Source organism: Schistosoma haematobium, chromosome 4, assembly GCF_000699445.3.
Source record: "Schistosoma haematobium chromosome 4, whole genome shotgun sequence".
In the NCBI taxonomy this organism is placed as follows: domain Eukaryota; kingdom Metazoa; phylum Platyhelminthes; class Trematoda; order Strigeidida; family Schistosomatidae; genus Schistosoma; species Schistosoma haematobium.
The window spans coordinates 24648032-24675783 of NC_067199.1; the positions used below are offsets into that span (position 1 = coordinate 24648032).

Consider the following 27752-nt stretch of genomic DNA (forward strand, 5'->3'; position numbering starts at 1 on the left):
CGAGTACCAAATAGGACGAAATGCTCGTCTTGAATTCCACTGCTAGCCATTATCCATCTTTGCTTAGAATTATTTGTCGTCGTTCCGGCTGAAAGTTCCATTCAATGAATGTGATAGAATATCTACTACTGATAATTGGATGTTGGAATTCTTCTAATTTGTCATCAGTTGTGTTCATGGTATCGAAACATTGACAATAGAGGGGGAATACTTTTTCTATTCCTGCTTATGAAACCTAAATTTAGTTCTCTAAACATTGGTTATATGTGTCATATTATTGAGCAAATGTATTGTACAACAAGTCTTTTAAACAAATTGTAAAAATCTCTCTCATCATTGATTTTCTAAGTTTCTAAGCTTTTAAGTACATTTTGAAAACTTTGACAGAGTTATATGTCTTTCTCTTCTTTAAGAATTTTGATACTGTTCATTCGTCGCGATTTTTATCTACCAGTCAAGTTTAGAAAGAAACTTACATTAAGTGAAAGATATCATAAAGTTATGTAGTCTTACTCAGTATCTTTACTCCATTCAAAACAGAAAATATAGTAAGGTAATATTATTCAAACATCAGTTGTTAATGAAACTTTTATTTTTATTAAAGATACTTGATTACAGGACATGAACATGTTATAATTTTGAAGTAGTAAAAAAAATTAAGACATTGACAATTTTTAAATGTTATTTACTCTACAACTTGGATGCTAAAGTTCAACTGTCTGGTTGTTTTCATAAATATATTGTTGGTACTGCATAAAAACCTTCATCTGACCAACTGAAACGTTCTTCCCAAGTATTTACTATTCCTGATTTATGGACGAAAAGAAGTGGTTATCTATATCCTTAAGTAAATAATTTGAAATAAGAAATGTTTTGGGATGACCAGATCGACTTTTTTTATATTCTTCTACAGAAGTTTTAAATCGATTTCAAGTTGTTAAGTTTTATCCTAATTTTATTTCATCTTTTATCGGCCCTAAATATGTTATTTATTAAGAAGGAAGTAATTTTGGAAACTACTCCATAGTGATATTTCCTTATGAAGAAAACAAAAGCTAAAGTTACGCTTTGTCTATTTTAATTAAGCACCTTAAATATTGTTTGGCTGGTTCATGTATTGTAGACAATATAATATACAGTAAAGACAGTTTACTACAAAATACACTTTTATTAGTTGAGAACATGAGTCAATTGAAGCTCTAGTGGAGGCCCGCAGTTCTGTCGTCGTTTAGATCGAACGGTGTCGAAAGGGCTCTCCAATTTAGTGGCCCGTGTATCTGACTCCATTTAGATCGTAATGATGATTGTTGTTGAAATATATATGTCACCTATCCTCATATATAATCATCGACTTTAATCGCGTTAGTCAATAACGGAATTATGTAAGTCGAATAACGAGAATGGAATTGTGAATACATATATTTTATATATGAAGCGAATGAAATAGAGCAAAGCAAAACGACGCCCAGGGAAGATGGCTGGGAAGCCAACTCCATTTCTAGCCAGGCGTTACGCAATATTTATAGGCAGACAAAATAAACCACAGACATGTGATGAGACATGAAATATGAAGTGTAAACACATATACGCTCATATAAAAACAGTCAAGACTGATAAGCGAATAATTGACAAGGTCAAAATATGACTCAAGTAGAATGAATAGATTGTGCAGTCCGAAAGTTAGAATAAAGTATATGGGCTTAAAATAATGACTGACACTACAAAGCTAGAACACCATGAAAAACCTGAAAGCACTGAAAAGCAGTGAGAATCCACGACCCCGCCCCGTGAGACTCGAATCCAAGACGTATTGTTTTCGCGCGCGAACGTTCACCCTCTGTACCACTGAGCCTGCTGGTATCCAACGGTGTTGATATATAAGTTCAACTAATCCTCGAAATTAAGCGACATATCTATCATTGACTTCAGTGAGTTGCTATCTCACAACGGACCAGGTTGAACTCCACTGGTCACTTCTTCTATAAGCTGATTGTTCGCGCACGCGACCGTTAGGTCCTGGATTTGAATCTCGTGAGGCGGGATCGTGAATGCGCTGGTGAGGAGTCCCATAGTGGGATGAAACGGCTGTCCAGTGCTTCCACATTTTCCATGGTGGTCTAGCTTTAATTGACTCATGATTTCAACTATTGAAAAACATTTTGTCAAAAATACTAGGGTTATTTCATTATCAAATAATAAAATGTATACCATTCTTCATTCATGTTCTGTTTTGATATCAAACAAACACAAAAAAAAAAGATCTAGTCATATAGAGTGTTCATTTTAAAATATTTCTGATTATACTCTAATAAAACAAATTTTCAATAACTTTCTATAAATAACAGTTCATAAATTAACGTAATTAAAAAAGGCGCCTACAATAAAATTGGGTCAAAAGAATCAGAAGTGTGAAAATTAAGAAAAAAAAGAAACGTAAACTTCAAATTATTGTTACCTTAGATTTCTTTAATCGTAAAAAGAGATCATTAATCATCTGAAATAAAATTAAACTTTTGTATGACATTTTGAAAAGACATTGTTGTCAGAAATAGATAGAAATCAACCATGTTTATACATATATTTCAGAATATAAGACAAGTGTTTCGTTTTTGATTTGAAAATTAACTAACAATCTAATATAATGTGAATTCTTGATATTTTACTATGCCATTGATTTATATAATATTGTGATAACCTTTTTTATAACGTGGCCCGTAGATTCTTTCACGAATTAGAGTAAGAAAAAGTTGACTTGAAAGAAATCATACTTAGTGAAAGTAAACTATTCTAAAAGAAATTTTAATTGTAGATATTTAGAATTCTACATAGTTCTGTTCTACATGCAGTTGAGTTGTAAATGAAGTGGAAGATAAGATAATTATTGACAATCGATTTCGATTGTTATTTTTTTCAATGAAATAAGATTCATTCTAATTGAATTTCTCTACTGTACAGTTTCGCTCAGACTTTTGCGAATTAGACTGACTTCGAACTTATTCTATGTGATTACTTTTGACCATTAAAAAAACTATCAATTTATGGGGTTTTTCAGTTTACAAGTAATAACATCTGGCAAGTACTTATTTTCTTTAACTAATGGTAACATAATCCTATTAATTCAGAGTTGAAAGGACTTATTCTTTTTACTTAGTATACAAACTCAGTTTTAAAAGAATTTTTATCACAGTATTACTTATTGTAAAAACTTTTAAGGTATTATTTTTGATATACGTTCTATAAAACCAAATTTGTGAAATCGTTTTCTAGAATACTCAGTTTGTTTCAGTAAATGGTTGCAGAGAAACAACGTACAGACTAAAAGCCTCAAGATATACTAAAAATGGAATTAGCCGAATGCAAACATGGAAATTAATTTAATAGAGAATACATACGTAACACAGCCTTGCTTAGTTTGTACAATTTACCCATTTAATTGATAATGGAATTCTTTGGAAGAAAATATTTCTCCAAAATACGTAAATATTGTCAATACTTTGGCAGATTTTAATATATTTACACGATACTCGGAAGACCTGTTGAGTAAACAAACTGTGTCAATATCACTGTTGATTCAAATGTCGTTAAAAGTGCTCATTATAAGCTGTGATGGAAATTACTTCAGGTTAACTGAATCTAAAGTCTAACTTGCATATCAAACCTTAGTTAAAATAGATTATCACTTAAATCGAAAATCAACTTCAATACACCAAAATACAATAATCTCAGTGGATGTTTTTAGAAAACAATTAAACAGTTAAATGTATACATGAATACATCATTAATATTTCAATGAAAAACATAATTACATTTACATTTTTCCATATATTACAGCAACAAATAATAAGAAAAATAATAAGTGAAATACAATTACTTCAAAACAAATGAATAATATTAATTCACTTGGCATTGTTTTACTTGAATCTTCCCATTGGTGTTTAGGAATACAACTGATCAGTCTCTTATTGACATATGTACATACTGCGTGTATTGCCTCGATATTGCCTTAATTTACAAGCCTTATAGGCAAACATGGATAGTGGCTAGCAGTGGAATCCAGGACGCTCGTTCCATCCAATTTGGGGCTCAAACCCACTACCGTTCACTTCAAACGCCATCGCTTTATCCACTTACCTACTGAGTCTTGATAGTCACTGGCTTGTGCGATCGGGTGAAATTTAAATTCACTTAGTATAGTTTTACTTCAATCTTCTCATTGATATTTAGGACTGCAATTATTGGCGTATATGCATACTGTGCATAACGTGCATCCTAGATTCCGCTGTTATCCACTATTCATCTTTGCTTATAAATCAATAATATTGTTTAAAATGATTGAGTTGTTTACTATCATAAAATTAGTAAGTTATAGTTGTACAAAATTTATACTTGTAAACCAAAAACGTTAACTGTTACCTTTAGAATGTTTATTTATTTATTTTTTTGTTTAAAATAATTATATTACTGTCTTAAATGTTAATGAATGTTTTAATAGATGATTAAACTAGAAAATAAGAAAACGAAATAAACAAAACCATGGTATACTATTTTATTCGTTAATTATTTACATTATACATTAACTGTCAATAAATGTCATTCATTTAATCAAATTTGACATTATAATTTTGTAAGTAGTATTGTGGTGTGTGCCACTTAAATTGACATAAGTAGTATATGATGTTAGTCGTGAACAGAAGGTCTGGCAGCAGAGAGATAAGAGGATGGAAAAGTAGAGAATTGAAACAGAATGCGATTTGTATGAAAATGCAAGAACAGTGAATTCTCAGTCATTATGAGACAATTGATGGAAATTTTGGAACTTACGTATTTACTATTTGATTGTTAGATTTTATTAACAAGCTCTGTAATTTTGTGTTAAATACATTCGGTTGTCCCCACCCGTGTTCTGTTCACGACAGTACTGTCGATAAAACGAAATTGTTTTTTTGGAATGAAATTTATCAAAGTTATTGACATGAATTACATAAATTTATCTTAGTTACTATTTTTGTTTATTAAATTATCAAAGTTGTCTAAAGATTGTTTAAAATAAATGAATAAATGATTATCATATGTTTATGCATATTTGTGGTTAAATGTTTAATGCTTAATACAATTTGAAGTATATTTGCAATTCTATTTTAATAATAATAATAATAATGATAATCTTGTTTAAAATCACAAAATTCATTTGATAGAATTTGGTAAAGAATTTACCATGATTTACAATGATAAATAAATTAATATATTTGTAATATGCTAATGAGTAGAAAAATTGGATTTTCTGATGTTTCGTGACTTAGTGTAAGTCACTTCTTCAGAGAATAAATAACCAAATCAAAATGAATCCAAGTTTCAATAGTACAACAGAACAACACATATATTATGTGATCAAATAAAAAACAGGTCTGAACGAATCAATGAATGTATACAGGTAGACTGAAATAGCATATGAAATGAACAAAAAAAGGTATTTAAAACATCGATCTGTTTTGAAAAACAGGCTGTGATTCTGGGTAATGAGTATATATATTCATAACGTAGTTTATTTAGTGTAACAAGTTTTTCTATTAGTTTTTCATGACTTAATAATCTCCTTTTATACTCCATAGATAAATTTCTATACTTTAAAAGTTCAAAGTCAACTGTAAACACTATAATTGCAATCATCTTGACGATATAATGAATTGATGATTTCTTTAATTTATAAACTTGAAAACAATGGCAGGTAGTAAACTATTCTATCATTCATTATATCTACCTGATCACTGAAATTCAATGATTATGAAGTACTAACTAAATGAAAACTTAACTAATAAGTCAATGTTAATTTAAATAAATATGATTATTTATTGAATTCATATCAATTAATATGCAGGAGGCATAAAGTCTCCTTAGAATAATCTAGTTTGGTATGACATTCATTATAATTGTAATTATTAATAAGCATAAGAAATAGGTATGCGACGTAGAGGTTAAATATCGGATGAAGATAAAGTCTATGAGTATTGTCTGTTTCATTATTGAAATGTTGCACAACAGTATTCTAGAGTGATAGCAATCATAAGTTGACTCAAATATGTATGTTTCACTAGAAGGGTATGCAAAAGATCAAGATCAATGTTTTTAACCGAGATAATAACTGTAAACGTTTATCTAGGAGAAGTTTGAATGGTAAGAATTGTAATGAAATAGATATATATGTATTATTCAGTCATAATGACTTCAGAAATTCAATGGCCTCTGAATTATCTTCAATAAACTGTCAAGTATACATAAGTGTCATGTAACTTTTTGTGTTTTTCAACATCATGATTTATAGTGTTAGTGAATAAGTTCTCATTTGTGAAACAAATGATCGATGTCTACTGAGAACATTATACGACAATAAAAAAATCAATAATCTATTATTTATAGTAGTAATATTCAAATCATACACGTTTAGACAACAACACACTTCTAAAATTTTTTAATTTTCAATAAACAGCAAAAAGTATTCATTATATACATAAATTGATGTTTATCGAATATCAACACTAAGAAATGTAAACTAACAGTTTCTTTTGATTCTATTTCTCGATTAGTCACACACTAGCCTATTGAATATATTTAGAATAACGGCTAGTTGTAGATGTGATTGTCTTTTTTTAATACCCTGCACCCAGATACTCTTGAACCACAGTGTTGATATCTTTATTATGGTGCGTATCAATTTCTAAACGAATTGCAATTTCATTGCTAACTAGATGTATTTCATTGACATCAAGCAGTGTTCAGAACATAAGATACAATTGAATGACTAACAAAGAAAAAAACATTGGAAAAACTTAGTCATGAAACTTGTATTTCATTTTCAAATAGTTTTCTATACTTCTGATTTTTGATTGATATGATTAAACTTGAATTGATATGTCTTGATTTTTTCGTATGAAACTCGATAATTAATGAGACATTGAAAGCAAAATTTAAGCGACAAAATAAGCTCTCATATGACTATTATATATTGAATATCTATGTCATACAGAAGAAAGTTATACTGTTTGTTAAGTTGTTTCCTAATATGTTTCATTAACAGGAAGTGATGTTCATACTTTATTACTTCTGTTGGTAGTTTAATGATATAAACATTGTAGATTGTATTTCTTAAACAATCGTCAAATCACTGCATTATAATCTTTTTCTCTTGATATTATTAATCTAACATTGGTCATTATAGTTGTCAAATTGATATGTTGTTTTTTCATATTAGAAAAACTGAAAGGAGTGTATGTTGATTGATGTGTATTTCAATTAGTTTAGCTGGTATATTTGGATTAAATAGAATAATCAACTTTGTTTATTAATAATTTTAGATACACTTTATTTTCTACGAAAAAAAACGAGTAATTATATTCAATAAATAAAATGATTAACACTCAACAGTCAGCAAACAACTTACCCGTTTATTCTTGAGATTATAGTACAACAATTTATGGAGAATTTAATCAAAATTGTTGCTATGAGAATTTTTTCAAAGTAGTTCTTTAATTCTTAATAATGAACAACCTAATGATAGTCAGTTGAAGGCAAATTATGCAAAATGTAGGAGATATAATCAAGAATGAAAACGAAATAACTATGAATGAAAAATGTATCCTTTCAAAAAGATAATCATTTGTTTTTGAATGAAAAATAGTCATTTAAGCGGACATGCATGGTAGCTAGCACTGGAATTCAGAAAACACATTTTGTTCCATGTGGGACTCGTTAGCTGGATGCACTTCGAACCAAGAGACGACATTCATCCCGAGATCCGAGATCACTACCGTTCGTTTCAAATACCACCCATTAGCTACTTAGCTGTCAAGTCCAGATAGCTACTGGTTGGTAACGAGGGGTTAATTTTAATTTATCTTTGCTTAACGTTGCTTGTAACCTAGCGACAATATGGAGGCAATCCTCACTTAATGGACATGTACCAGAAGAGACTGAATAATTGCAGTCATAAATATTAGCGAAAAGATTAAAACAACCAATACGTATAAATGATTTTTTAGTGTCATGATACATAATATTTGAAAAGTCACAGTCAACAGAATTACTTATCCACTTCAAGCATTTTCTATATATATAGGATTCCATCGCATTTATATTTCTATTCATCAAATTAACACAAATATTATTTCAAAATTGACAGAAAATCGATACTTCGACACGAGCACATCAACTGTAGATTGTTAAAGTACTCATGATTATGTATTTTATCGTTGCCAAATCAAACTTACGCTAAATCACTAATGTTGAGCAAACGCAAATGTATCAAAACATTCAATAGATCTACTAAACAAATGTGAACTTATGATAAACGTTATACTATTTTTAATTTTTGAATTGTTTCCTGGACTTCAACAACATATAAGTACACTGAAATTGAGACTTATGTTTCCAATGAATTTTTGTCACTGATTCACCTAAATAGATAAGACTCTTTGACAAGCCTGTACCGTTTTACCGATTATGAAGTATTTTGAATACAATCGTTTTTGTTGTTTGTTTCCAAAACATTCATTTTCAAAAAATTTTTAAATTTTTTTATTCTTTGTTGTTTATTGCCGGTACGAACACATGTACTAATTTCCTGTTTTCCGTGTTCTGATTTTACAGCTGTTTTTTGAAGAGCGTGATACTTCATCCTGTACAGGATATATTACCTTAACAGATTCTGCGAAATTTTTGTTATGTTTACTCAATTTGTTTTAAAAAGTTAATCTTTATGACAACGGAACTGCGGCAGTTTATGTACCATAGCTTGAGAATGACTTTACAGTAACTAAAATGGAGGATCTTGTGTTTCAATCCTATTAGCAATAACATTTCATTTATAAATTAAAAGCTACTGCTAATCAGTTACTCGTTACAGACATAGATTTCGATTTTAAGGAAAGTTTTATACCAGGTTGCGCACCAAATTATCATGAAATGTGATACTAGGGTTTAGATACTGATTCCACAAATTATTTCAAGCGTTTTAAAAGTAACAATCTTAATAAATGACTTTGAGCAACCTGATGAATTTCAAAGATAGTACAGTAGAACTTGTAGTATGATGTAATGTGGCTTTTTTTTAATAACCGTCATTCGATAGCCTGTATTAATGAGGTTTTGTAAAACAGTCATTCATTATCATCTAAATTCCGCTTTTTAAACTAAATTGATTCATTTTGAAGCCATGGCGTAATTTGTGTAGAGTAACAGTTTCTTGTCAAATAATTGTGACCAGTCAGAGAAGCTTGATTCGATAAAATGTTTATTAAGATTAATCATCTCACACAGAAGTGAGCTCTTATTTGAATAACAGTTGTTGTAATCCGAGATCATCCATTCAAACTGAAAAAAATTGAACCGTTTCATCCTCATTTGAATATGGTTAGATCAATGATAATTATAATTTGTGATCAGTGGAAACTCTACATATTAGAGCTTCATACCTGAATGAATTAGTGTATGTTATTTGAACGAATTTCATTTACTTACTTTAGCGAAATTCTCGATGGTGAAGGATTAATTTACACTAAACGACAGAAGTAATCGATTTAGTTCGATCGAAGTCTAAGGCAATCACCATCACAGATAGTAGCTTACTGAAAATGCAAGTTGTATGTTTATTCAAAACATTTGATTTTTCCAAAAATAGAGACTGACATGAATTTAGTATATCGGCCATTTATATTCTAATTAGTAAATCTTTTGTCATTAATTGTATAACAAAACTCTAACTTGCAGATACCAAGTGTTTTGGTTGACTGGTGTACTTCTAAAGCAAAACAATAAATAAATACTTGAAACTAATCAAGTGAAGTGAATAAAACCATTTCTATAGATAAATGAACTGAATGTTAGAAATATTAATTGTTGAAAAATTGCTGTTCAGCAACCAGACTCTCACTCATTCTTATACACATAGAATTGAACTTCCTTGTTTAGGTAGAATAGAAACTATCAATGTCAGGATTATTGATTATGTTATTCTGTAACCTGAGTTGCCTAGTTTTGGCTTCAATTGTATTATTCATATGCGGTATGATAAGTTATTGACTGTTTGAACATTACCTATGTGGTGTATACTATTTATGTCTGTTGACAAAAGTAGTGCGTAACACCAATCTAATGTTCAATGACTGACGTAAGAAGGCTAAGAAGACCAAATCGAAGAAAACAGAAAGGGAAATATAAAGGAATTGTAAATTGGAAGAATCCGACAGAATGTAGAGGATCGTTGATGAGAGAATTTCAAGTGAAGGATTTAATTTATGGTTCTTATATTTTACCAAGTTATTCTATAATTTTGCATAAAATAATCAATCGGTTGTCCCCATTTGAGTCCTCGTTCATTACATTCAGATTATAATCATTATCGAATGAAAACCACTAAACAATAATGCCGCCTATCGATAATTTAAATAAATAATAATTGATTTCGAGTAAAAAATTGGTTGTCGATTACATTTACCAAATACTCTAAATACTTATTGGTAATTATTATCATGAAGCATACCACATGATATCTTTTGATTTGATGGACACAGCTATGCAAAAATAAGATTTCATTTTACTAGATTATTTATAGAGTTATGCATGCTTCTAACTCTAATTCATTCGATTATATTTTTATCTGTTTAATAATATTTAATAACACTGTTTAATTCAAATACTTCCGTTTTATTTCCACAACCGTTCAGTCACAACGTAAATAACATAAATCAGTTTTAAGGTGAATTAAAGTAGTACTGAAATCTGCAGTGAAATACGTTCGATGAATGACCAGTGTAGATAAAACTTAAAAATTGCATTTCCAGGGTTAGCCACAAATATGAAACTATTATTCAATCTAATTCAACAAATAAATACATGATTTTCTGACAAAAATTAAATAGGGCTGTGGTGTGTGCTACTTATATTGACATAAGTAGTATATGATGTTAGTCGTAAACAGAAGGTCTGGCAGCAGAGAGACATGAGGATCGAACAGTAAAGAACGGAAGCAGGATGCGATTTGTATGAAAACGAAGTTTGAGTCATTTTGAGACAGTTCGTGGACATTTTGCAAATTAAGCATTTACTTTATGGTTGTTACGTTTTATTAACAAGTCCTGTAATTTTGTGTTAAATACATTCGATTGTCCCCACTCGTGTTTTGTTCACTACAGGGCTAAGTGACTAGATGGGAAATTGAGATACATGTCAACTTCAGAGAACATTTGTGAATAACAACTATTTTTCAGTAGGTTATATAATAAACTCAATCAGGGTATCGAAGGATTAGTGAACACTTGTTCTATTCTATGGGTTAAATGAATAGCGCACTTTAGACACATATCCATTTTCTCTTAAATGTTTAGAGAAAGACATATGAGACATTGCGGCTAAAATAAAATCCCTGTTGTCTCAATAGTGGTTGATTACAGAAAATATTAAGATTCATTCAGTTGCTGAATGATGATCTACACTCACGACTAAAATTTCATGTTTAATTCGTGTCTTTATTACAAATCATTTAATGAAATCTCCTAATGATTTTAAAACAAAACAAAATCGAAGTTACTCAGAAAGTCTAGTTTATATGATTATTAGTCAAAACATTTAGTTTTGAACCGTTGCAACTATGTAGTAAAATATTCTCGTTTTAATCGCTGAAAAATTCTCATGATATTAAAACATAATTATATAAACGAAGAGTATTCTTTCTCATTAGGTTCTACAATTAGCTTTTAAAACAATCTTTACTTAATATACATAAAGTGGCTTAGAGGATCATTTATTTAGAAAAATTTGATGTCGTACCCACGATGAATTATTCTCGAAATCGAGTAAGAAATTTTCATACACAACATACAAATTTGATGATCACTTTTACTTATCACACTCATAGATCAGATTTGCTGTGATTTCTCCTGTTTCTTTTAAGGTAACAGTAGATATTTTAATGTTATATTATATATTGTCTATATTTTGTATGTGGATTGTAGTTTTCTGAAAACTGGTGGATTGTTTCATGTTCCCAAAAATTAAGCCAGATTATCATTCACGGTGTCTTATCAGTTCAGTTTATAACAAAAGTGAGTTAGAAAAAAAAAGAACTTACATCTATACATTTCTATGTAGCATCTTTAAAATTGAAAAAAAGTTGTTACCAATTTCATTTAATACAACATAAGACTTTTAAAATGTCCAATAATAATTTTATTTTAATTTTTCTACAACATAATGTAAATGACATTTCAATGATCAATTATTCGTTTTTTGTTTTTAAATAGACAAACATGGAAATCTATTGGCTTAAGTAATTTTATAATTACCTCATATACATTTTGGTGAGACTATAATTTATGGACATTTGAGCAACGCTAAAGTGACTTTGAGAGTTTAAATGTTATAACTAGAACCAAATGATGGTTATAAAGCAGTCTGAAAAATAAGGATTATGATTTACAGCTGATGGTTAGGGTTAGGAATTAGATTTAGAGTTTTCATCACGAACTCACTTTAGCTATAATGCCAAAACTCTATTTAGACCCGCTATTGTAAATCTGATTAATTCGTCCATAAATTATAGTCTCGCCAAAAAAAAACATTTAATGTAAATCTCAATAAAACAAGGAAATTTGTTTATAAAGACGAAAAGAGTCATTGAAAAAAAGGATTTCTCTTCATTTTTTTCTCTCTTTTTTTCTTCTAAAGTGAGTAATGTTACCTTGTTGAAATCTATTTATATCTACAATACAAATAAGAATTAAAGTCAAAAATTAAAAATGTAGGCGAGAAATGCTTTTTTTCAATGAGTCTTTTCGTCTTTATAAATAAATTTCCTTGTTTTACTGAGATTTAAATGAAAGTTTTCTTTTTATCACAATATTTTCTTTTATGCATAAGTTAGAGTAAACATTAAAAAATAGTCATATTTTTTTTTAAAATAAACGATTGTTTTCAATTAGATTATTATCAGGCTTTACTTACTTACTTACTTACGACTGTGACTCCCAATGAAGCATAGGCCACTGACCAGCATTCTCCAACCCACTATATCCTGGGCCTTCCTTTCTAGTTCTATCCAATTCTTGTTTATTTTACTCATGTCTATCTCTATTTCGCGGCGTATTGTGTCCTTTGGTATTTCTCTTTTCCTTTGGCCTTGATGTTTCCATGTGAGGGCTTGTCTTGTGACGCAGTTGGGTGCTTTCCTCAATGTGTGTCCTATCCAATTCGAGCGCTTCTTCCTGATTCCCTCCTCTGCTGGGATCTGGTTTGTTTAGAAGAGTTATGACGCCTCATGATGAAAGCCGAGTTCCATCAGGCTTTACTCTAATATATATGAATATTTATACGAAAATGTTAAACCAATCAAAACAATTTAAGTCAACAATCACAATGAAATAGAATATATCACCGCAAATAATTGGTAAAAGTATAAGTTGATAGTAGGAAGATAGGTGTACTGATAATAGTAAGAATAATAAAATACAATAACAAAAGTCATATCAATAGTTAAACATTGGAAATACAAGATCAAACGTGAGTGAATAAACTTAGAATAATCATCACAAAACATTGAAACCATTACGTAATATGAAGTGTGTAAATAATTAAATAGTGAAGAATACAAACGGAAAAAGGCGGAAAATTGCAAACAAATACGGGTGTGAAAATAATGCTAATGACAAAAAAATAAAACAAAATTTATAAAAACAATTGTCATTAGTTATATCCGGCCATTAAAGGGATAGAAGGATCACGAATTTCCTCCGTACACATAAATTGGGGTTAAATGTGCGAATTCCTATGGCTTCAGCTATATTTAAGAGAGGGGAACGAAATCCACCGGGAAATGATGGAGTTATGCGAAGCTCACTCTAAATGACTTCGATTTGTCTACAGTGTGACCGCTATCAATTAGATGTTTAACTATTGATATGACTTTTGTTATTGTATTTTATTATTCTTACTATTATCAGTACACCTATCTTCCTACTATCAACTTATACTTTTACCAATTATTTGCGGTGATATATTCTATTTCATTGTGATTGTTGACTTAAATTGTTTTGATTGGTTTAACATTTTCGTATAAATATTCATATATATTAGAGTAAAGCCTGATGATGATCTATTTGAAAACAATTGTTCACTTACATATGTTGTTCTAATTTTCACAATGGGAATCTTTAATATCTCTCTTATTAATCATGTTGAACCTTTATTTAATAATAATAAAATTTATTTAGCCAAAAATATAGATGGGTAGGAATTTTAAAAAGTGGAGATTTGTTTTTTGTTTCTTTTTCTTTTTGGAAACGAAAATATACTTGAATTTAAAGAGAGAAAAGAAAATGTCTTTTAAAGTTATTGTGCTTTCAACATGGAATACATGAAATAATATTTTGGTTAAGAAAACATTTATAACTATCTCATTGAATAAATAATAAACAACTTGTATAGTGTCAGATACAGAGTTTGTTTGTTTGTTTTTTGTTGTTGACCAAATTGAAATCATTTTGTAAATGATTATGCATAACAATTAGTATTCTGTTGAGAACTTATCATTACAATTACCAACCATATAAAGTTTCCGTATATATAAATTTTCTTTTAAAATGCATTCATCCAAATAGACTATGATAGTGATATTCACAAATTACTATAACAAAGGGAACTCATTAATGTTAACGAAAGTGTTATTTTCCACGATTAAACACCTTTTTTTCAATGTAATGAAAGTATGTTGTAAAACATTCTATTGTTTTGTTTAGTTTCATTCATAGCTACATATCATTAACATTAAGTAAATTAAAATTTAAAAAAAGGTAACAATAACCATACTTGTTCTCCTGTTGATCGAATAACTAGAATGAATTCAAATCAAAGTTTTATACAACACCCATGAAATATTTTATTTTATCACAATTATTTGTCGTCTTTTGTTTTACATAGTAAGTCAAACGAACAAGATATGGAATAAGAGTTAATAAAAGTTCATAAAAAGTATTGACAATAAATTAGGTTATGTATTGTCGAGGTATACAAACTTATTATTTTTATTCATTCACTAACAATCTGAATACTTTACTAGTAATATGAGGTAGATGATAAAAGATAATAAAAACAAGAATCAGTCTTTTCTTTCCTGAGTACAGCAACTATTTTACTACTAAAGTGTAATGATCTGAATCAAATTTTATATTATTTGTTTTGAATAAATAATTCAGATTATTCCTTCGAGTTTTTTTCATCATTCGTTTCAGAAAATTGTCTTTTAGGAAGTAGAACAACTTAGATAATTGGTTTCGTATAAAATAACATCTCTTTCTATGAAACCTTTTGAATTCATGTATCCTCATTCAATAAGATCATAATATACTGACCAAAATCTTTAGTTTTCAAGAGTTTTCTTTGATACTATTGAAACATTTTATCAAAATGATGTTATCGTTCCCATTCAAATAATTGAGATGAAGTAAGAATTTTGGAACAGGCCATAAGAATAAAACACAAATAGAAAACAAATACTTTTGTGTAATAGTTTTAAAATAAGAATTATTGTACAACAATATAAATGATTTTTCTCCTACAATATGCGAAGAGGATGTTAAACAACAATATGATTTGGTTTTACATATATAGCAACTCACGTGCAATTTAGTTTGTTCTCATTCAACTCAGTTAAGCCCTTTTGTTAGCTTAGCGGACAAAGTCATTCTTACTAGAACAACTTATTGTACCTTTATTATTGTTTTGCTTATGTGAAATATGTATGCTTGAACATTGCTTACCGCCTACTCATATATTCATTCTGCTAGCATTATTATTATTTCCTTAATTGATTGGATGATCCATTCAGTTCCCTATATATATACATGTACATTTAACACTCTACACTCTCGGTTCGCTACTCTGTGGTCTGAGTTATCTGCTAATAAAACTGTAGTCGCTGCTTCTCTTTACCTAATGATTATATGATAACGGTTACGAAGGTGATCAGTCAACGAAGCGCAGCCACTACACATACTACACATCATATCATCATTAACTAATTAGAAAATTCAGCTTATACTATACTATTCAATGAAATTAGATTTGAAATATTCACAATCAGTCAAATTTCTTACATTATTTCATTTTGTTGCTAAAACGATAAATAGATAAATGTATAACTAACATGTGACATATGTAATTATAGCTAATTCATTTCTATTTTATGTGATGTGACTCACATTGTAACCTTTTTTCGTCTTACTAGTAAAATAAGTTAAATTAAAGAATGAGTACAATAGATTTTGAAAAACAAACAAACAAATATTTCACTTGGTGTTGTTTTACTTGTGTCTTCCGATTGTTATTTAGGACCGCAATTGATCAGTCTCATGTTGGAATATGTGCATCCTGTGCGGATTGCCTTGATATAGCCTAAAGCACAAGCTTTTAAGCAAAGATGGATAGTGGCTAGCAGTTCCAAATAGAATAAAACGCGCGTCCTTGATTCCACTGCCAGCGACTATCCATCTTTGCTTAAACAAATAGTTCGTTTTAAAATCAAAGGAAAAACCTTTATATCTAACAAACAAATGTTTCACTAACTAATTATACACACATTTTAATTTATTGTGATTTCTTATAATTAATATACAAAATGTATTTTAAACTTACCAATGTAAGATCGTCTAGATTGCATTGAGCAGTATGGTTGCTTACAAATAAAACAAGTTAATTACATTTTGTTAATTTTAATCATCAAAATAACTTTAAACAAAAAATTAAAAATTATTTATTTTCATAAATTTCGGTTTATTTAGTTGTGCGTTCCAAAAAATATTTAGATGGAATAGATACCTGATAATTTCAAGCTCAAAACGTACTCTAGTTGAGTCTTCCTATGCTTTTTGCGTTATTCTTAAAAATGTATTTCATTTAAAAAAAACGAATCGTCACAAATGATATATGAATTTAATTTTTAGACGTAAATCAACTAATGAGATCCAATGACATACCATGGATCGTTTCTTATCCATGTGCCATTTTTCAGTGTTGCAAATATTGTATACTAAACCTAATGGATCCTCATTTTTGTTTCGTAAAAATTAAGCATTTTAAATATATATATATGAATATTTTTGGAAAACATAAAATACAGAATTGGTGAAGCATGATTAAACGTAGAAATACTCAGAATATCTGTAATGCCCATGTCATTGTAAACAACTTCCTATACAACATTATTTTGCATGGTACTTAGAATGTATTAAACATTATTTTCTCCATTGTTCTTTTAAATGATGTATCGTTTCAGTTAAATAATTCGACTCAACTAACTAATGTCATTATTATATGATTTTCAATTAGAAATCATGTGTATCAAGAGTATTTGACAGTATAAAGCTTACTTGTCATACAAAACATTTTCAGGTAATAGAAAACATTGAATAATATTTTAGGAATCCTTATGCCAATATTTAAAATGACAGGATAATTTTTTCATGATCAACATAAGTACTATTCAAGTGTCATTTATGCACAATACTAATATTATTATTATTTAAATACGACATTTAAACAAAACAATATACAGCTAAAGATAAATTATCCGATTGCATCTGATAATATAAATTCTAAACTGATTATGGAGTCACATGTACAATTGTTTTCGTAGCTAATGTTTAATGGTTGTGAGTAGAAGGATCTGTTTTGATGAAACAATACAAAAAATTAACAACTACATTTCTGTTTATGCAGATATTTATCTTTCATTGATGAAAATGCATGTAAATAGTTAGTACAAAATTTACTACAAATTATGACTTCACTCACATTTGAGCATATAGAATGCTTAATCTAATTCCGGTTTATATAACAACGTAACAGAGTGGACTTGTGTTTGCCGAATAAGAACTCAGTGAATTTGCTGGTACAATATCCTGTATGTTTAATAACATTTTAAGAGTTAAGTTTATTTATTGTTAATATACTGACCAAACGAATTAACAGTACGTTACTTCGGTTCTTTCAAATAGTCATTTTCCTTTCCCTACAAGTCGTGCACAATGATTTACATTGTGAAAGTTTAGACTTCGTAATATCGCCCCAAAAATATGGTTATAAATACGTAACTTAAATTAGGAGATTGGACTGCAAGTAGTTTCATTTGTTTCATCACATATATTTTGGATGTTTACAAATGCCTAAATATTTGAATTAGAACAACAGCTAGCAGTATTGTTGAAGTAACTTATATGATAGAATGAGTGTAAACAATAAAAACAATTAGTTTTCTTAAGTTATTCCGAATGGAGAGCATAGTAGTGTAATCGGATAATAACTTAAGAGATGTGATAACAAGCCGAATAAAGATGGTTTAATGGTCTACTTTTCTGGCTACATTTCCAGAACTCTCGTTACTTTATATACACACGAATGGTGGTAATTCAGTTCTACATGAGCTTTGAAGTGGCTAAGTCTGTCCTGTGTTAAAAAAATGAATTCGATAAATATGCTGTATTTAACACTTGATTTTGTCATACAAGTAATATGACTTACAGTCTGTATAAAGTCGATATTTGTTCTTACTGAGCGGTTATTAAGTTTCTGAATTGTTCGATAATTATCAGCCATTCTACCAGATTCCCGAAATGAAGAAATTCGAAGTTGACGAAGAGATTTTAACTATAATGTAAAAATAATGTAAAAGCACATTGTTATATAAATGTCTATTCTTTTTTAATTACATATATTTTACATAAACATTGGTAGTGAATATATATAGCATTTGGAATAATTCAAACATATATGCGTTTTACAATATACCACACACAGTCGAAATACTTTAATTATTTCTAATGATTACTTCTTTTACATGTGAAAAAACTAATGAGATACATGTTCAAAATACGAGTTATTTGAAGGTTTTTTGGTTACTTTTCCGGCATGCAAAACAACTATGAATTAGAAGGGGTTTTGTGGAGATTGTAGTTATTCCAATAGTTGAGATCATATATATATATATATATATATATGCTATAATACCTAATTTGCAAAATGTTCAATAATTGTCTCGAACTTCATTGTCCTTGCATTTCTATACTAATTGCTTTCTATTCCCGTTCCTCCTTTCTCGATCTTCCCAATCTTCTGCTGCCAGACATTACATTCCTGACTCGCGTTACATACTACTTATGTCAATATAAGTAGCACGCACCACAATATCAATGAAGAACCACTTGGTCCGTCGATTTAATTTAACTTCAAAATTATTTGTCAGTGTTCTTCAAATAGTAAATAATATTATAACAATATCTTTCTTAAATCTAAGCTATTACGTGGAAAGAAGATAGCCAATTTGTAAATGGTTAATTTATTAATTAAATCAATAAAGTTAGGCGCGATATTTGCTTCAAAATACACTTAAAGGGTTTTTTCCTAAGATCATTCACAATGGTGTTGATATATTTAACTCTTGATCCTTTTTTTCAGTCTTGATTTCCAACAATTCATCTGAATAGAATTCTCACTGTTCTTTTGAACGATATTTTTACAATGTACAGTCGCATTTTCATGATCATAATCATAACATTATTTTGATTTCTTACCTATCTTGTTATTTTCATCTTGTCAACCTAATGTTATATGCCGATTTTAGCCCAAGCACATTTATGACCTAATCAATGTTAATAGTAACTAATCTAAACAAGTTAAGAAATATTAAGAGTAATGCTAAAAGTAACAAACAGTAAAACAATGAAGTGAAGTATTTCAGAGAATAGCCATAATAAAATTCTTAGCTTTGTAAAAAATAATTAATGGTAACTCAACTTGAAGGCAACATACTTTCTATACTCAATGGTTATGATCGTTTTATTTATTAACAAACTTTTGAGTAGTCGGATTATTTCTATTGGCTTTTAATCAATGAAGATTTACCTGATAATTTTAATCGATGAGTTGTTTGATATCTATATATTCATTAATGAGAAACGTGATTATTTAGTGTATTTTCTATGTTACTTTAAAATTTTCTTTTTAAAAAAAATTTATATACTTAAGAATAGATAAACAGAAATTACTTTGTCGATTAACACGTATTTAGTAAGTCCATTTTAGCAATATATTATCAGTATGGTAATATTTTATTTAAACCACCCTTTAAAGTTAATTTATGTTTACCTGTGTTTCTGTGATTATAACTGGTTGATTGAGTATAATCCAGGTGACTGTTTCATAACAAGCAGGAAAAGGTAAAGAACCTTGATATGTCATATAGTGAACAGTTGATGGTATTATACCTTCTAACAACAAACCTTGAAGCTTTTTAAACTTCCCTACACAAAAGAGAGGGTAAATAAATAAAAAATGAAACTGAACTTTACTAGCCAAATAAAAATCTAAATAAATGAACCGAAGGCTAAAGAAAGTAGTTTTATAAAATTTCATTAATTATATATGAATGTAACCGTTAAACTACTTCTAAATGAGATGGATTAAATCATAATTACTGACACAATCAATAAATTTTAATTGTTTTGCAAGATGCGTTAATGACAGTTAAACTGTTCTAGATGTCTGATAAGAGTAAAGCTATACCTAAAAAAACGTCTTCAATAAAATCATTTAAATGATTTGTACAGTGATATTTATAACCGATGGACAAATAAAGTGGTCCATTGAAAAAAAGAAGAGCGATTATATAATTTCGGAAAGTCACGTAACATTTGGTAATTTAGGGGAAAATGATAAAAGAGAACCAAATGCATGAAAGACAACTATCCACTAAACGAATGTGACAATAGTGAGCGAAAAAAAAGGAACACGATAGTAATGACTTGTAAAAAAAGGAACGTTAGAAGAACGTATTAGTAACAATTTGCCATCTGTGAAAATTAGGCGTTAGGCCCACCTTATAGGTGTCGCTTTCATACACAGCGTTCAAGCTTGAGAAAATGATTTACTAACTCCTCTCCAGTGCATATCTTATTAATTGGCTCTGCATTCAAACGTAATCATTTGGTTCTATGGACGATTTCGAAGAATAAATCCGGAAAGACTTCGCTTGTTTGACTGCCTCAACCCGCCTCACAAAATCAAGTGAACGTATAGATTCACATTGATGAGGCACAACTCAGGAGTTTATCTCTGATATATCCACGAATGACTGATAGCCATAAAACTAGTTTTCCTAAAGATTCCGTTCTACAAATTTTCAGAACTTCTACAACAGTATGTCCTTCAAACTTATTGTTCATGGGAAGAGTTTTTTTAAAACCGGAGGTGTTGTATGTTGAAGTCCAGGTTTAATGAACTTGAATGGATAGACAGTTTCTATGAATATTTATCGAGGTTGGGACACTTCTTCGTTTGTTCTGTTTTTAGAGCATATTCTACTAGATGTTCAGAATAAAGATTGAATTAAGTTACTTTTCCTGTTTGACAGAACTAAGCTATGAAAATTCGTACATTAACCATTACTAATTGGTTGTAGTAAAAAGGATTTTCATCACTAGAATTTCTTTAGTTTCTCTTCAAAGATATTGTGTGTTACTTTTGTTTGTAGTTAACAGATTTTAGTATTAATTTATAGCCATGTTCGAATTCCATTCAACCTAACATTAGAATAGCTTCATTCACTGTCAATATTTAAATAAAGTTCCCATATATTATCTAAGAAGAAACTAAGTTACACATATTTTACCTAATAACTCTGTTGACCGACTACGATAAAGCTTTCTCTAAAGTTTACTAGATCGCCTTTCACTAAACACAAAAGAAACCAGATCAAAATATTTCTTGCATCCAATTCTTTCCAAAAAATTTCGTTGGGAATAATAGTTCATCACCATAATATTACAAAGTACTCATAGTTTCGGTTTAAAAAATAATTCATTTTTTAAATTAATTTTCTTTTCGTAACTAGTTACAAAGACATAAAGCGGGCCATTGAATGGTACGTATCTAGTAGTCTATTGTTCATTTCATTTCATTAATTCCATATGAAATCATCTAAAGTTGGTTTTATTGTGAGAGATCAATGACATATTTTTATTTACCCATGAAACATTACCCTTGTATTTAGTTTTGTTTATCCATACATTCATGAATGCTTTATATACCTGTATATTGTTTGTAATATAAATTCTTATAACAATTGAATGATTAGAAAATACATAGGTGTTTGTTTTTTCATACAACATAAGAATATCACTAACAATAGTTGGTTTGTCAATCATTTGATGATGATAGCGTGTTTCATAATTTCACGACAAAATAACTCATTTTAAATCTTAATCAAGAATGTGAAAGTTATGAATTAAAATCTGTCTTTCTCTAATAAAAAGTAAAACTATAATTTTAAAGAAGTAATAATTTATTGTTATTACGTCAATATATAAACAATAAATAATAGACAATGCTGTCTGTAATGACATACCTTTCAACTGCACATGATCTGCTATAGAAAATATAGCTTCCAAATCAGCTGACGACTGAATACCGACCTACAGAGTTTATGAATAGTTGTTTTGATAATATTAATAATAAACTAATTATTGACTGAGATCATGAACCGACTGATGTTAGACCACCATTGAAAACCTGGAATCACTGGACGGCCGTTTTGTTCTATTGTGAGACTCCTCAGCAGTGGGCATCCACGAGCCTGCTCGCGGGATTCGAACTCAGGGCCTTCAGTCTCGCGCGCGAACGCTTAACCTACTGAACCATCGGGCTGGCATCCAATGTTGTTAGTGTTAGGTTCATGATCTCGATCAAAAATTCAATAATCTCCACAAGCCCCATACTGATAACCAACATGCGCTCACTAGTGACTTCCTGAGGGAATTCTCAGAGTCCTAGTGAGAAGCCATGACCAGTGGAGCTAGTCCGTGTCAGGTAGAGACAGGTATCTACCTCAGTACAATGGAAGATGGTCGTGCAATTTCGTGTACTGGTTGGTGTTAGATACTAACACAATTGCATGCTGGCCCAGTGGTTTAGAGATTAAGCGTTCGCACACGATACTAACGGCCCTGGGTTCGAATCCCGCGCTCAGGCTCGTAGATGCGCACTGCTGCGGAGTCCCACAATGGGACGAAACGACCGTCTAGTGCTTCCAGGTTTTCAATGGTGATCTAACATCAATAGGTTCATGCTCTCAATCAAAAACCTGATAATCTCCACAATCCCTATACTGAAAACTGAATTGTGTTTATACTATTTAAATACATACTCCATAATAATAAAGCTTCTTGATGAATGTCATTACATGGCTGTAGAAGTGGAACAAAATTTTGAAATGGAGCAAGTATTTTCACATGTTTGTGATCAACTGGAACAGTAACGCGTATTACAAATAGTTAATGTTTGCACTGCATACATGTTTAATAAATAGAGTTATTTATAAAGTTGAAGTTACTGAAAATAGAATGGGAATACTCATTATATGGTTTTAATCAATATGACGAAACTCCGTAAAGGTATTACATAATATGGAAACGTATTGATCAAAATAGATTACTTAATATTAAGAGAACCATGCTTATTAAAAGTGATGGATACACGATTAAGGACGGAACGTATATAAACTATACACTACATACTTTTTCTTGTAACTCCTTTGTGATTTCTACCATCCCCAATTCTCAAGTGCACACTCATCGTTCATATCTTATGATTTACTCATCACCAATTATGTTATTTACACCTACATAACATTTTGATCTTTTGTATGATTGTTTCGTGATGAATGTGATTGATCACCTTACAGTAAATATTCTTAACTTTATTTTCAATGAGCGCTCGACTTTATAAATAAAATTGCATGAAATTGAACCATTATCGATTCACAAGTTTGTTGTTTCTAGAAGATATTATTGTCCAGTTTAGTCAAAATCCATGTATATTCGTCCGAGTCTGCTCGTTTTCGGATACATAGCCTTACTATTAAATTATTCGAAATTGTTGTTTGATTGTGTAATCCTCGATACATAGCTGACTAATTTCGATAATGCAATGAGAAGACGAAGTTTATCAGAATTATGTGATATATTTACGCAATACACTTCAAACAATCTGATCACACATATACTTGTTAAGAACATTTTTATATGAAAATTAAAAGGTCAACTAAACAGGTTAAAGATAAGTCGTAACAAACTAAAAAATAATAAATTACAGAAAAACAATGTGATAACCACTCTAAATAATAAATCAGTATTACCAGGGTAGGTTAAGTGTAAAGACAAATTGTTTTGAACGCATAAAGAGGGTTTCGGTTTCCATACAGCCAACGCTTCAATAAACCTTAGTATACGTCCTTGAATTCTTTTGTACAATACTACAAATGCTGACTTGATATCAATGTTATGATCAGTCTCCATCACATGTTTCGCAATTGGGGAAGACGTCTGTCTATCCTTTGATTTTATTTGATCACTGGAATTCATTTTCTTCTGCAGCCATTTTGATATGTGTTCACCCACCCTTAATTGGAAATTACGATTGCTCTTCACTATGTACGTGTTACCGCACACACAGATCGTTCGAAATGTATTGCGAAAATATATCACCTAATTCTGATGAACTTCGTTTTCTCATTGCATTATCAAAATTTATCAAAGAGACTAAATGTTTTAAATAGCAGACTAAGTCAAAACGATATATATGTCATTCAAAACTTGTTCTTCCTAATGTAAACTTTTACAAAACACTCGAATAATTGACCACCGTAATAAAAAGAGCTGACTTTTGTTGTGCTAATGATAATTATTATCGGAAGTCACTTTTTGACATAGATTTTAAGTTAGTTATTTGTATAAAATAAAAACCAGTCGGCAAATCATATTTTATACTACTGACAGTAAAATAAATATGACTATACTATTATTAAGTTGATTTTTTTGCCTAGATTTCGTGCACATAACTCTTTTCTATTAGGACACTTAACGAAACATTCCTAAAACATAAATTCCAAATTCGTCAGTGTTTTAGTCTTAAGAATAAACAACGTCTGTTGTGAAAAACTTGCAATTATAATGATTTCACTTTTCTCAATAGAAAATATAAGGAATTATACCGTTTAATCAAGCAAAATGAGACAGATTTAAATCCATTGTATGCATCAACTAAATTCTGATACATTTATTTATACCGTTATTAAATCTAAGAACTATTATTTATGCTTTACTAGTGGACAAGTAAAATATTTTTCAACAAGTAAGAATAACAATTGAAATGCGTGAAAATTCTGTGAATAAATGTTCTTGTATTTATACTTGGTATTTGGTTTTTGCATTTTTTAAAAAAAGTAACCCATAACTAAACAAGTTGATGTTGAGTAAATGGGATTAAATAACATTTTCTATTATTATTCAAACGAACTAAGGAGTTGTTAGACATATCAGTGCGCTGCTGATTCAGCAAATTTTGGTATAGTACAACAGTCATTTCAATAAAAATAATTCATAATGTGCAAGAATCACTTACTTGACAGAAGATAGATAATACAGCCAACCCATTCGGTTTAGATAGTGCAACAGAAAAATTTGGATATAAAATGTAATTGAATGCATATAATTGTAGCTGTTAATACAAAAAAACAATGTATTCTTGGCATAATAAATGTCACATTTTTTTTTATCTTTAATAAATTAGCTCGTACTGAAATAGTCACAAAATTCAATGGAAGGACTCATTATATAAGACGTAATTACATAAGAGAAGTCTCATAAATTCCGTGCTACCTAAGGATCATATTATATTAGCGGCAAATTACATCTGTCCACCTTTATTCAAAAAGAGGTACAATCACTCCATGTACTAAGATGCATGGTATTTCAAGTGTAACTAGATCGTTCTTGTCACAAATATTTTTAGTATTGAAATCCATGTAAAATATCAGGTTTCATAAAAAATGAACTCAGAAGTATATGTCTGAGGAGAATAAATGTCAATTATTTTGACGAAACACCATATTTATCCCATAGGAAAATCAAAACGCTTTCACTTTTTCTCATAGTGTTTATGAAATCATTTCATACGAAATATATTTTTTTACTTTCAATCTATGCATAACAATTAATAAGTATCTGTAAAAAAGTACTGTTCTACAAACTTTCGGGGGTATAAAATATTTGACCAAATTGTGTAGTGGAATGTGAAAATATTATCACATTAATTCTCAGTTGATCAATAAATTAGATTTATGTGGGAAAAGTGTTGGTGATATAAAAACAGTAAGAATATTGTAATTGAACATGACGTAAGAAATCACTAGTTTTGGTGTAATGGTTAAATTTCATCAAAACGAATCGCCATTGTGATAAAATATCAACTTTTTTATTAATTGATAACTTAACCATCTTTGTTCTGGCATAACGGTCATTAATCAATGCAAGCTTTTTTAAATTCGTTTAGAAATAAGAAGCTGAAGGTATGAATGTATGATTCAATGTGGCCCAATAAATTTTTTTTAAACTACCTACTAGCCTATATTGCTCTATTTTTCAATTGTCACGCTTATCAATACATTATTGTTTTTTTCTCTTGTAATACTTGCAAAATGAATATTTTAAAAGGCGTCAGTCAACTTTTATCATTTCTCCAATATTGGAGTTGTCATCATCAGTCACTTTTGTTTTCAGAAGCAGCAAAGCGGTAGTCTACGTCATGATTGTGTTCTAACTAATCATAAAGTATACAAATCATTCTTGATAGTGAGTTCATCTCTACTTTGTTTAAATCAGTTAACTTTTACTAATAAAATAATAACTTACTAAAATTTAATCAAGTGTATTGCAAGAGTAACTTACAGAAGGAGAGGTTAAACGACATATGCTTTAAATTATTTCATTCATACAATTATGTAGATAGATTTTACGGCATATGAATTACAACCATTATTATGTTGGACAAACAAGAGTATAAACAACTAAATTTGGTTGAAAAAATGTGCTAATGACATATGGTCTCTCATTCGGAAGTTGAGGAGCAGTATTTACTTAAAACCGGGTTTCGGAACCTGACTGATATCAATTTCCCTTCGAATATCCACACTTGGGAACATGTTTTCGAATTTATGGTGCTGGTTCTTTGATTTTTCTAGATTTATTTTAATATTTAGAATTACAATGAAGAGTTTGAAGCACAGAATACATATTTGCACAGGAATTCACAGCTTTCCTGATGAAATTTGATAGATTATGATATTTTGAATGCATCACAAGCGATCTTAGTTACATTTCTCCTATTTTCGTTAAAAGGGAACGTGAACTACATTGTTATCATATTAAAATAATAGTTGCTCTTCAGTCACTAGGTATAGTTCATACGTATCTTTAAAGCACTCAACATCTGTTTCATTTAGTGTATTAAATGAATCATTAGAAACATCTTAATCTATGAGATTAATTGCGATTCACACACAACAATTAAAAATTTTATCTAATAGTGTCAAAATTTCTACCTCCGCCGGAAACGCGATACCATCAATTTGATGATCTGAACCACGACTTGATCTTGAACCAAATTTTATAATAGCACCAAACAGCTTGTAGTCATATACCAATGGTCCTTCACTGAATATAATTATTGTTGTTGAATCAAGAAATTTCATTTGTAAATCTTGTCCAGTATTCACTATCTCCACGTCAATCTGAAAGAATCGTGCAAGCATATTTTTAGTATCTGTTAACTAAACAATATATTGTGGATTATACATCATATTAATGTGTGATTGACCGACCATT

At 29.7% G+C, this 27752-nt stretch overlaps 1 protein-coding gene across 2 annotated transcripts in view; it reads right to left on the bottom strand.

Annotated features, from left to right (window-relative positions):
• Window positions 1-616: 616 nt before the first annotated feature.
• CA10_2 (Carbonic anhydrase- protein 10) overlaps window positions 617-27752 on the bottom strand; it is a 36945-nt gene continuing 9809 nt past the window's right edge. Inside the window, exons 4-16 of one of the 2 annotated variants that reach the window (XM_051216042.1) lie at window positions 27470-27658; window positions 25492-25587; window positions 22439-22505; window positions 20182-20336; window positions 18559-18684; window positions 16675-16714; window positions 12728-15426; window positions 12119-12141; window positions 9511-9790; window positions 3813-9464; window positions 2456-2494; window positions 2209-2225; window positions 617-806 (exon numbers count right to left, since the gene is read on the bottom strand). In XM_051216042.1, the coding sequence (XP_051066595.1) occupies window positions 15401-15426; window positions 16675-16714; window positions 18559-18684; window positions 20182-20336; window positions 22439-22505; window positions 25492-25587; window positions 27470-27658 (699 nt within the window). In that variant the 3' untranslated portion in view covers window positions 617-806; window positions 2209-2225; window positions 2456-2494; ... (2 more) ...; window positions 12119-12141; window positions 12728-15400. The other variant, XM_051216043.1, reaches the window with a different exon arrangement.